Here is a 13659-nt window from a genome sequence, read left to right on the forward strand (position 1 = left end):
GCGCGCTCGTGCACCACCAGATGACACAGATGGGGCGAACCCAAACAAAAAGAGAAGAGCCCCCCCTTTGTGTGAAGTGGGAGTCCTTTCAAGAGGCACTCAAGCAACAAATTGGGGAAATCTGTGCAGGCAGAGACAGGACTTGCTCTTTTATTAGGGGGCCAGCGGCAGCCTAAATGAAATCAGATTTATGGCCTTCCACCACAATGCAGCTTTTCGCAAAATCTAATGAGCCCCTTTTTTTAGAAAGTGAAGTTTTGATGGAGAGCAACTCCGCTGAAGTAGATAAAGGTTCTTAATTCACTAATTCACTTACAACAGCCTTGGGCAAACAAAAAAAGTTGGTCTTCCTTTTGTGTGTGTACTATTTATAAACTTAACTCACCAGAAATTATTTCGTTTCATAAGTAGTTGTATTTCTTCACTGCCAATTCAACTTCCTCTTATTTTTGCTGGACCTTAATTAGAAGGATTAGCGCTACAATGCTTTGGTCATGGCCATCTCCTGTCTAACACAGCACCCGGGTAAGGCCCCCCCGTAGCCATAAGGCTGGGCTGCGACACCACGCCTGCAGCATCACATGGGCAAACATGCGAGAAACACACTGGCTTCCTTTATCTTACACCTACAATCATATGTTATTTATACTATATATGAGTGTGTGTGTGCGCATTTAAAATTATGCACAGCTTCAAACTTCTCAATAATTAGTTAAATTAACTGACAAAGCTGTATGCTGCTCAGTCGAATACAGATACAGGCTAAATATTAAAATTTTATGACTACATATATTATGTATATATTATATTATATTTTATATATATATATATATATATATATATATATATATATATATATATATATATACACACACACACACACACACACATTTGTGCATATAATATAATTATACATAGTTGCTTTGATTTTAGTGCTTCCACAATGGCAAGTTCATTGTTAGCCAAGTGCTTTATGTTTTAACAGTGTGCTGTTCCCAACATGTTCGGTGCTACCCAGGGTCTGACCATGCTCCATCCCCCAGACCGGGCCTGCGACACACCCCCCCCCCCTCCTCCCACCCCTCCCCACGGCCCAGCCGCGCAGCAATCTGCATAGAGGGAGCATTTGTCATCATTAGCCCCGGTTCTGACAGTTGGCACCGGCACCTCAGATCTCAAGGACTGGCAATTATGAAGCCTTCATTCTTTATTTGGGTCACATGACCCAATTTCATATCACGGGCATCGCCAACAGCAATTCATTACAACCCCCCACCTCCCAATAAAAAAGGGGGGAGCCCTCCCAAGCTCATATATATTTTTCAGTAGATCGCTTCGGCTTTTCCTGTTTTGCCTACCGTCTGTCTAATTGGGCCCATTTAAAGAGGACGTTTTCTGAGTGATCCCTGAATGATTTGCGGCTGTGCACCATCAGGTCAGCTGGTAAACGATGACAATTAACTGATAGACAAGTGAAGATTAATTGCAGAGCCACAACAGGACACTGCTCCCAGCATCCTCCCGATCGGGTGGAAACGCGAGCAGCAGGTTTTAAACCTAAATATTATATTTTACAAAGTTACTAATGTACCAAATAAATAAATAAATAAATACAAATACAACAAAGCTCAGTGGTGGAAAGGTAAACGAGAGAACAATGAGTCGACAACTGAGCGTTCCTGTCCCAAACCCGACAATTGCCCTACTCATTGCTGCCGGTTATATGAAATAGCGCGGTTCTTAACGAAAGGGTGGGAAACTGCGACAGCGGAGTTTCGGAAACCACACTGCGGCCCGAAGGTTTGGACAGGGACGGGACGTAGAATGGGGCAGGGATAGGGGGCGCGCGGTGAAGATCCATCACTGCCCGTCAGTTACCGTCCTCCTGGCTTTCGGGGCGCGAGGCGTATCGCTAATTTTCTGCATTATTATGTAAACCGGTTTTTAATAAATAAAACTAAACAGTATTAACGGTAAATCTATGCAAATTCATGCGGTCATTTATCAGAAAAGCTGACAAGCATTCCATATTAGGGGTAAGTTGGGGGGGGGGTAGCAATTGAGCCTCCCGTGCAGTGACATTTAATTAATTTTTGTGTTTTCTCCTCTCCCCCCACCATACAATGGCACACCAAAGAAAAGTCCCCCAGCCACCCCGATATCCTTTGTGTTCTGGCCTTAACCACATATGGCTTTTGCCTGTTCGGCTGATCTTGACAAGACCTGCAGACGCCTCCGGCCACGCGGTCTCCGGTGATGAGCACTCCTGGGACGGGTCGGTATGCGCCGCGTGAAAAATAAAACAAATTAAGGGAGACGATCCACAAGGGGGCAGGGGAAGGTGCTGTCAGGCCAAAGGGAAAGATGAAATATTAAACACGTAACCTGCACGCTAACTGTACCTCGTATAGCATCAACACCCCGAGACTCAAATGCCGCGATAAACACTAGTCTGAGTGTGTATTGTAATTAATAAACGTACCTCTTGGTTCCTGTGGATTGGCTTCCTATGCATCGATAGAAACATGATTATAAATATATAATAAATTGTGTAAGTTGGGTATACTTGATTCCATTCTCATTTTGTCTACAACGCTGGCTCTTGTAACACCAATCAGCGTTTATGACTACAAAGCAATAACCACGAAACAATATATCTCACGATCAATGCTAATTCTCGATATCCAGAAATTGAACTGCTGAATGTGGTAGGGGAAAAACATCTTTAGAGAGAAAAAGAAAACATTAATTGTTGAAAATAAGACGACCGGATATTCGTCAGGAAATCCTTGCAGTTAGACGGACTGATTGGTCTTAATCCCGATGGACACGTTTCCGAGGCTGCGAAAGATTTGACAGTTCCTTACACCTTAGTCCTTTAAAGTCGGGGGAGGGGGGCAATCCGACTAAGTTTCTCCCACATGGGAGTTAATTTACACGTCCAATACCGCTTACAGTCTCCGCCGACCAAGCCGTAGCTGTCAGTATCACAGAAGCGACGGCCGTCATATAGGGACCCCACTGACTGATCGGGCATTTCATGACAAGCCTCAATGCAAACTGAACACAAATTCAGACATCCCTCATATACAGACATTTTGCAGATCGTAAATTTCAGGAAACTTTCCTGAATTAAGTAAAACATAGAAAGAAAAAGAATGGAAACAATGTTATGGAGAGCTGGTCTGCGCTAGCGCGAGCCGTTCTGAACAATAACTACATTGCTTATTTACCTTCTAACGGCTTAATGTGCCCTAAGGCGGCAGATTTAAAAAGACAAACTAAAACAATAAACAAAATAAATAATAATAATAACAGCAAATATACTTGGAAGGGCAACATTGCAGTCAGTATAACGCACAAAATTAAAGTAATATATAATGAAAGGCAATGTTAGCATAAAATGAAGAAAGTGTCAATATAGGTCCAGATCATATACAATTTAGTTCAGCATTACTCATAGGGCTGAGTGATATGATAGGTGTTGTGGACAAAATAATAGCAAAATTTCAGACCTCGGAAAAAGATCCATAAATCGTCGAAGGCTGAGACTAAAGAAAATGGAGCAAATATGAAGACAATCCTAAGATTCTATGCATGCTGAAAGGACTGTCAAAAGGACCTGTCAAAAGGACCTGTCCAGGGGTCTTCTCCATGTGGACATGGTGCATGAGACTCTACACTGACTCCAAACCCCCCCCCCCCCCCCACACACACACACACACACACAAATACATACATACACACACACACACACACACAACTTATTCACAACTGTTCCAAGCAGTTTGTGAGCCCTGGTCAGCTCTGGGGGGGGGGGCAGTGGCTGGGAACAGATGCAGTGAGGTTGCATCGGCTGACTAGATGACCCGTGATGAGTAACACAGATCAACAGCCCAAGCTCCCGTCACTGCACGGAACAGTCCGGATAACAGTTTCTGCTGCAAAAGAGGTGTGAAATATTTATTTGATCGCAGCACTTTAAAGCAACATTCAACACGGCTCTAAGCCTGTTTCCAATAAACATGAGTACTGGCTTGTGTGTGTGTGTGTGCATGTGCGTGTGTGTACCGGTGTGAGAGGGCGCACCAGGGACAAACACCCCAAGTCGAGTTCTCTTAGCAAGGCACCTATTCAGCTTTGCTCCATATTCTGTACCCCTCAAACAGCCCCCTTGAGTCTCAGAGATGGGCCAGGTTCAAGAAAATAAGAATATTCTTTGCATCAGGGTCACCCAAAGCACCGGCGTTTAGTCACTAGGGTACACAAGACAAGCGACCATGGGTTGCTTACTAATCTAGCTGCCCCAATGACATGCAGAGCGATGGAGGTGCTGTACAACGATTGGTTACTCATTCTGACGCCTTATTGGCTTCACCATCACTTTAACAGTCTTCCAAAACCACCTTTTAAGGGACCCTAGGTCAAAGGTATTGATTTCCTTGTGTCTGGAAGCAAAGGAAAATGTGGGTGTGCTTTCTGTTTAACAGTTGGCTGTATGGCACTAATACAGCAGGCCAGTCATGCTGCAATAATACAGGAACTTGCCCAAGGGGGGTTGTCTCCACAGTAACTGTGAATGCCTATCTGCACTGTCTTTGGCGGTCTTCACCATGCACGTTTTGTTTCTGAGCCCTGTGTCTCTGTGGGTATGTCTAGTTTATTTTTATTTATTTTTTTAAGAAAGAAAAAAATATGGGCCTGCTTTGTGCTTAAGAATGATACGCCTTTAAGCGTCTCACGTGACACACACGGTAACACTGGAAGCAAAACCATGCCGTGTCAGGCAGGGACGCTTGAGGAATAGTAACAGGGTTTGTACGGCGCGAGCTGCAGAAGTTGTGGGGCTGTTCACCTCACAGAATAAAGTGAACGCACAGACACAAACGCATAAAACACTTTTTTTTTTTTTTTTTTTAAAAAGCGTACATAACCTAGCAAGTACAGAACAAATAAAATAATGAATCGCAAATTGACACATATTTGCGCGAACACATTCATTAGAATTGATCAGGGACATAACAGATTAAAAACAGCATAAAGCGATGGATTGTAGTGAAACCCCAGGCACACCGCATAAAGGCCGTTAATTTAAAATATGAAATGAGACTTTATAAAAACGTTAAAAATGGAAACGCGTATTATTCCGGGCACAAAACTAGGTCTATATACTTTAAACTGCATTATATATATATATATATATATATATATATATATATATATATATATATATATATATGATAATATAAAACTTCATAATATATAATCATATACAACTATATATAATTATTTAATCATTTCTCTTGAAAACTTCCGTAAAGCGTAATATTGTGATTTTATGTTGAAATTTTTAGTTCTGCGTAATTTAAGAAAGAACTTTCGGCTCTTCGTGACATTTTCTCATCATAAAATTAATTACAAATAATATATATTATTAATTCCATTTAAACTATAGCAGCCAACCTCAAATAAAATTAGTCAAGCCATTTATTTTTATTTAAATGAAAAGTGCGTGTGTGTGTGTGTGGGGGGGTAATTTCTTTTAAATATAAAAACATTTAAATTAATATCCACTATCTTTTTGTCATCGTCTCTAACTAGAATATAATTTAACTGAAAGCTACATTTTTATTATTTCTAAGAAGGAATCAAATTATAGGTGCGAACAGAGAAATAACATTTTACGGCTTTCCGACAGCCTAATAACCACAGCGATACCGCTTTGAAAACATCCTCTCGTGAATGTATAACAAACGCTATATTTGAATTAAACGCAGACAAAATAAGCCATAATGCTTGTTTGCAAATGCGAAAATTGCATCGGAAAGTAAATATGGCATAAAACAAGGAATAACTGCAACAGAAATGGCAGCTCGCAACAATAATGGACAATATGCCTCCATCCGTCAAATCGCTAAATAATTTGGAAAATAATCAGCTTTAAAAACACACATTTCCGACGGCAAATTTCCCAAAGATGAAATCCAGAGTTATTTTATTCTCCGATCATATTATTTAAAGCAATATTTTTAAGATCTCCGGCATATTATTTACAGACACTAAATAATATAGAAAGAATAAGTAATAAATCGATTAACTACAATTTTATTAATCGTAATATCAACTATAATTATCCTAATTACAAACAAAATCATTTTTAATAAAATGATGTATGCACAAACTGCAAAAAACTGACCCGAAGATAAACCTGCAATATGCACAATTGTGTCTACACTACAACAATACGTAAAATATTTAATCTTAGCAGAATAACAAAAATTCACACACATGGATTTAAAAAAACAGAATTTATGATCCATTATTACCAAACATAATAAAATTTACATTTTCATACAGCGACTCTAAGCCTAGGGAGCAAGGAAAGTAAATAGCCTATATGAACCACTTTCATCTCGTAAACAAATGCATATTACATACAATAAAAACTCAAATAAAACAAAATAATATAAGCTGGAAACCCTCACATATTTATACCTACATTGCAAACATCTAACCAGTAAAAACATGCGCGACGCTTAGGAAAAACTGCCCAGCAAATAAACTATTCTCCAATTCCCAAAGTGTAGGTGTATTTCCGCCGCCCAATATACTCCTACCTTTAGATTTAGTCGTATATAAAAGGCAGGGATTAATTTGTCGCCGATAAAGCAGAGCCGGTGACGCACCCGACGGCGATTGGCCCTCCCCACGTACAGCCCTCCCTTTATAATTTCCACACACTGCACTCTTAAACACAGCGACACCGGCAGCAGTCAACGCTGCCACTCTCAAAAGGCACCTGGCACTTTTTTTTAGATGATCCCACCCATATTCCCGATAAGCAAGCGCAGAGAACGCGTAAATAGCGAAGCGGTTTTGACTACTGAAAAGTTGAGCGAGTGGCACACATCAGTGCCCGCCGTGGACTTTTGATTATTGCTCGCCACTACAAAATCGGAAGGACTTACTATAAACTCGGCATACCGCAAAAAAAAAAAGAAAACTAATGACTCTGATCAACAAGCTTATCGTGCTGGTGCTTTGAGCACGTAACAAACCTGATTCGAAAACACTAACATCACCTTTTTTTCTTTTAAATAGCTTACTTTCTTCTCTAAAATTGGCTCCTGTACAAACAGCCGCGTTGGATCCTTCGGCGTACTGCGAGACTCCGGTATACAACCCGGATCTCTGCCCGAATATGATAGCCGCTCAGGCAAAGTTGGTGTATCACCTGAACAAATACTACAACGAGAAATGCCAGTCTCGGAAAGCGGCGATCTCCAAGACGATCAGGGAGGTGTGCAAGGTGGTGTCGGACGTCCTGAAGGAGGTTGAGGTGCAGGAGCCCCGATTCATTAGCTCCCTGAACGAAATGGAAAACCGATTTGAAGGTCTGGAGGTGATTTCGCCGACCGAATTCGAGGTGGTTCTCTACCTAAATCAGATGGGGGTGTTTAACTTCGTGGACGACGGCTCGCTGCCAGGCTGCGCTGTGTTGAAGCTCAGCGACGGTCGCAAGAGGAGTATGTCCCTCTGGGTAGAGTTCATCACAGCCTCTGGGTATCTCTCGGCCCGCAAAATCAGATCGCGCTTTCAGACACTGGTGGCACAGGCGGTGGATAAGTGCAGCTACAGAGATGTGGTAAAGATGGTCGCAGACACCAGCGAAGTGAAACTGCGCATCAGAGACAGATACGTAGTTCAAATCACTCCGGCATTCAAGTGCACTGGGATATGGCCGCGGAGCGCGGCGCACTGGCCCCTGCCGCACATTCCCTGGCCGGGACCAAACAGAGTTGCAGAGGTCAAAGCCGAAGGTTTTAACCTTTTATCTAAGGAATGCTACTCTCTAAACGGGAAGCAAAGCTCGGCAGAGAGCGACGCCTGGGTTTTACAGTTCGCGGAGGCGGAGAACCGACTTCTCTTAGGAGGCTGCAGGAAGAAATGCCTGTCCGTCCTGAAGACATTGCGGGACCGTCACCTTGAACTCCCGGGACAGCCGCTCAACAACTACCACATGAAAACTTTGGTCTCCTACGAGTGCGAAAAGCATCCGCGGGAGTCGGACTGGGACGAGAACTGCCTCGGAGATCGACTGAATGGGATTTTATTACAGCTCATCTCATGCTTACAGTGCAGAAGGTGCCCGCATTACTTTTTGCCCAACTTAGACCTTTTTCAGGGCAAGCCTCATTCGGCCCTGGAGAACGCAGCCAAACAGACTTGGCGATTGGCGAGAGAGATTCTTACCAACCCCAAAAGCCTAGAAAAACTCTGAGGTGAAAAATAGTGATATTAATAAAGATCGTTGCAAATGCGAGAAAACGCCTCTCGAGCTAACCAGTGTTCAGAGGCCTAAAGGATGGCGCTCTTAACGTAGGACGACACAAACAAAAATAAGCACTACTGTTTGATCCATGTTTTGTAAAACGTATACGAAATAGCCTACGGATTGTGATTTACTAAAGAATTTCAGATGGCCTATTATGTAAAAAAATGCCATCGCTGCAATTTGGGAGCAATATATACCACCAGTCAAAACAACTAAAATGGTAACTATAATTTTCAGTTCCTGGTATCAGTAATACACGTATTTGGTAATTAGAATTAAAATAAATTCCGCGAAAGCCTTGGCAGAATCTAACTGTACATTTTTATACTGTATAAACGTACATTAATAGATTGTGTTTCAAGTGGTCTGAAATTGTGAATGTTGTTTTGTGACACGTAAATAGAAGTTCATCTGTTTATGGAAACCCAGACTTTTTCTGGTAGAAAAGAAATCAACCTAAAGTAGATCACATCAATATTTTGCTTTGTCTATTGTCAATGGGAAGTGAGTCATCTTCAAAAAGTTTACATTCTGACGGTACTCTTTGTTCATTTTTAAAACTTTCCATAAATATACTTGAATTCTAATTTTACATATATTCGAACATTTTTGTTCTGATTCTGCTTATCATTAATGCCTGGAAATATATATATATATATATTTGAGAAAAATGCACTTGAGATACACTGGATATAACATTTTGTGACTTGATTTTTTTTCCTGTTCCTGAATTTATTTAAAAAGCTAATAAAAATTCAAGCATTATTTGTGTCCCAAAGATGATTCCAGTTAATGTCTACAAAATCCCTATTTTTTTCCAGTATTTTCATCTATATAATGTACATAATATAATGTACATCCGGTGTTCAAGGTTCTTAAAAGTAGAAAATCCAGTAAAACGAAAATTTTAAGTTCAGAAGAAACTTGATGTAGTGGGTTCAAGCCACAAAATGAAACAGAAATACAAATCAGGATTTATGACGTTCGTATTCAGCCATATTAATTCTTTTGTTGTAAATATGCAATGACTTATCCATTACCTTGTTGAAACAGTCATGTGATAAATGAATATCACGGGTGTGAATTATAGTTCACTGAATACACCCGTAGTACTAATATCAATTCCGTAAATTTTTATAATAATAATTAAAAAAAATAACACGATGGGACGTCTACGCCATTGTGTCCCCATCCAATTGGACACTATCGGTTGATTTAAAGCAAGTTTGTGAGGAAGATAAAAAATGAAATGAAATAAACTGCTTTATTCAAAAAACGTATATGCATTAAACACGGTCATATGTGGCAACGCTCATTAACAAATGCTTTTTATTTCTTATGGCCTGATACCTTAATAATGTCGCCTATAAAATATGGATTTTATAAACTTACATAAATTGTGAAAAAGACACTGCAAAAATGACATATAATTTAATACTTTTCGGGTACATTTTTTTTCACTTTTTTAAAATGCAGAAGAAGCACACAGAGTGGCCTTCATCGCAGTTTTTTTTAAACCGCGTTTAAGTTTTTTTCGTTCCTTAATGTCAATTTAAAGCTCCCAGTGAGACAAAATGAACTGGCACCACAATACAAAGGTAAAACAATTAAAGCATTTATACGCGTGAAAAATGTCAGCACGACACTAAGGCAAATTCAAACAAAACATAGATGTTTGAAAGCATACCTTGGCGTTGATCTTCTTGAAGGCGGGGTCATCTTCGTCCACCTCAAAGTAGATCTCAGAGGTTGTGATGGAGAGGGTACCGCGCGCGACGACGACCGGGGCTATCAATTGGGCCGGCGTGCTCAGCACCACGGGGCCTACAAAAGATCAGGAACATAAAATGCACATAAAATACGCATATTCTGTCGAATTATTCCAAGTACATGGAATATCCATCAAGACAAAGCCCGGCAACTAAATATGCGATGTTTCTAGGATTTTATTCTTCACGTTTAACCGAATTTGCCTGAATGTTACAAGAAGTAACCTAACTGATACCTTTTTTAGTTTAGTCAGATATTTTAACCCGTTTAACGTTTAAAAATAGTATAAATGCGTATGTACTATAACATGTAATTCGGATAGTTTTTGGGATCGCACTTTTTAGATCGAGCGGATCAAAAAACAATCGCGTACCTACATGTTATCCCAGACACTGAGAGAAATACACAAATACTCAGTTTTATTGTTAGGTATTTAAAGTGATACAAAAATAATTCGATGAATATGAATGACAGACGAAAAACAGTAGTTATATTAGATATTATCGAGTTTTACACCGATAATAGCAAGAGTCAATCTACGCGTTCTACTTAATTATTGACATAGCAAAGTTTACAACTGTATATATACCAAACATTATGCTGTAGTGTGACTGACACAGACAAGAAAACGGGTAATGAAATACATAAAACTCCATTCATCAAAATGCCCAAATATACTTTTCTTAACCAGCTGCTTTATTATTACAGGGATTTAAAATATAAATTCAGATAAGGCAATTTGTACGTGGTTATATGGATATAATATCTGGATTTTATTTGACTGATTGGAGATACTGAGGTGAGATACAAAGATTGGGTAGCTTAATTGCTTTATAAATACATCCCAAAAAAAAAACATTTTCCCTCAAACAGAAAAGCTTGTAAAAATAAGATTTTTTCTTGCCACTAAGGGTCACCTTTTTTGGGGGGTGGTGGTGGGGGGGGGCATTGCTCGGATAATTTTGATCACTTAATGCCTCAGTCTCGACCACACCACCGCTCTCCATCCTCCATGCTCCGTACAGGGCGCTGCGCTGTTACTACACACAGCCCGCCGTGTCCCTGATCGCTATACCTTCTCGCACACTAGAGAGCTCTTGAAATTGGGATATTTATCGATCTTCTCAACTCCGAGGAGCCACTTTAATGTCTCATCAATCTTAATCTAGGTTGCTCAGCCAATTATGCTGGATACTCTTGCAAGATTACAAGTGGGTTTTGGTTTCAATTCCCAGAGCGCTCCTTCATTGTGCTGGTGGACGGCTTTTAGAAACTGCCGACTCGACTTCCCCCACTCTCTCGCTGTCTCTCTCTTTCTTTCTCTCTCTCTCTCTCTCTCTCTCTCTCTCTCTGCACTGACTACGTAAAGCATTTTCTAACCAGAGCATCGCAGCCTTTTAACCTACAACATACCATTCAGATACGATAGTGCTATTAGTTATTTAAATTATCATGTATCATGGGCAGAAAATAAATATTAAAATTACAAAATCTATTTCCCTCTATTTTCATTGTCTTGAGCAGCACATTCTTAATATTAATATAAAATATTAATATACACGTCAGAAAACATAATATATATAATTACATATATAATATATACATTTATAATTATGTATAAAATATATATTACGTAGCGCAATATAATATAAACAAATATTCACATATTTTACTGTTTCGCCGTATGCATTTCAGCGAACGAGTGAGGACACTAACAGTAATGATACTAATGGTAGTAAACGTATTTGTACTATGTTTATTATCATGTCTATTATGTAGGGAAAAAACAGTCAATTATGCGTCATCCATTGTCGTTTCCGAAGTAGGCTACACCCAGAATAATTATTGCTTTAGATGACTTTGATTTAACGTGGCCCGCCGTTCAGTTAAATACCGGATAAATCTCGCAGGCACGGAATTTTTTGAAATTATTCGAGGCTCCCCGTTTCATTCGCCCCGTCTTGCGTCGCGGCTCCCCGTTTTGTGCCCCCCCGTCCTGTGTTCGCCATGTGTTTAATAGGATTTCAGAATAACGATCTTCCTGCTAATGGCATGTTATCTTTCACATATCGGCTGGAAACCTTCAATTACAAGCGGCCCCCTCCTATGTAAAATAACATGTCTGAAAGGTGCAGAGCCAATTGTGCAGTAGCCCGAAGGGGCACTTGAAAAAAAAACACACACACACACACACACACACACGCACACACACACACACACACAAGACAATACACAGCTAATCCACTGCATCCTACGCAGGCGAAAAGGGATTAGCCAGTAATCCCTCCCGGGATAGTTCTTCCATAATTAGGATATAGTATTACATGTTTACTTGAAGAATAATACACTACCACAGGAGTGCAAACACCACCGGAGTGGCGCCTTAAAATCGCTCATTGACATGCATGTACTAATGTGCTAAACTCAAATGTTGTGATCAGAAAACAATAACATTACAATACAAGCATAGTAGCATTTACTGCACAACAAAGTTTTGCACAAAATTATATATATATATATATATATATATATATATATATATATATATATATATATATATATATATATATATATATACATATATATATATATATATATATATATATATATATATATATATATATATATACACACACACACACACAGTTATGATAAGTATTATTTCCGTTTTTGTATAAAATAAACATAACCATATTCCCGAGAACAAAAACAAACGCTGTTATTTCTTCTCATGATGTCACCTTCCTGCTATATTACATTTCAATTTTCGCTACTGACTAACAGACGATCACCGTCCGTATATCAAAATACCACCTGAATTTTTTTCTTCTCCAAAACCACAAACCCAAGTCCGAGCTGTCTTGTTACAGGATAGAGCATTATCATATGCAATACTAAACATGACAAGTAATGGGGGCGGGGGCGGGGGTGCCAAAAATGCGTCTATTAAGATGTTCTAGGGAAGGCATTTGTAGTACGGATGAACTGCGCACTGACATCATTCGGTTTCACAGAACCATAAAGGCTGTCGAAAAAACTTTTTCCTCTAGGGTTGAAATACAATCAAGCAATCAATATTACAACACTGTGTGCGCATATTCTACATGCATTAGCGCTTCGTTATATACACAACAGCAAACAGCAACACGGTCGTCATTTTATATACAACTCAGCTATAATTTCAAATTGACCAAGAAATTCCAATTTACTACAGCATTACCAGGCTCAAATATATTTCCTGATGTACTGTCACAAATATTTTACAGAACCACAACAAGAATGCTCCATTTTTCCCCACATAACAGTGGAAAACATGTTAGCATTTAGGCGTTTTTTTCTCGCTCGATCAGCCTGGATTCTTTCACTTCCGATATAGTGATGTCATCCTTGTACTGCAACAAATGCACAAGGGCATCATGGGAAATGCTACAATTAAAACAGTGATCGTATTCACTTCATACCCCTCATAAAAATGGGCACTGCCATGATATTTAATATTTATTTACCCATTTTTGTATGCATATAATCTATTTAAACATTTAAAGGGGTAATTT

At 39.6% G+C, this 13659-nt stretch overlaps 2 protein-coding genes across 2 annotated transcripts in view; one reads left to right on the plus strand and one right to left on the minus strand.

Moving 5' to 3' along the window:
• The window catches only part of nbeab (neurobeachin b), a 231740-nt gene that overhangs the window by 56904 nt on the left and 161177 nt on the right, over positions 1–13659 (minus strand). Inside the window, exon 40 of the mRNA XM_048980718.1 lies at positions 10023–10159. Coding sequence (XP_048836675.1) covers positions 10023–10159 — 137 coding nt within the window. The remainder of the gene's footprint in view (positions 1–10022; positions 10160–13659) is intronic.
• mab21l1 (mab-21-like 1) lies at positions 6747–9113 on the plus strand. Its single transcript, XM_048980715.1, has one exon. The coding sequence runs from the start codon at positions 7202–7204 to the stop codon at positions 8279–8281; it is 1080 nt and encodes a 359-aa protein (XP_048836672.1). The 5' UTR covers positions 6747–7201; the 3' UTR covers positions 8282–9113.

The sequence above is a fragment of the Brienomyrus brachyistius genome, chromosome 17 (genome assembly GCF_023856365.1).
Source record: "Brienomyrus brachyistius isolate T26 chromosome 17, BBRACH_0.4, whole genome shotgun sequence".
NCBI classification, from domain to species: domain Eukaryota; kingdom Metazoa; phylum Chordata; class Actinopteri; order Osteoglossiformes; family Mormyridae; genus Brienomyrus; species Brienomyrus brachyistius.

Coding starts and splice junctions, on each gene's coding strand:
- mab21l1 (XM_048980715.1), top strand. CDS start 7,202: ATGATAGCCGCTCAGGCAAAGTTGGTGTATCACCTGAACAAATACTAC.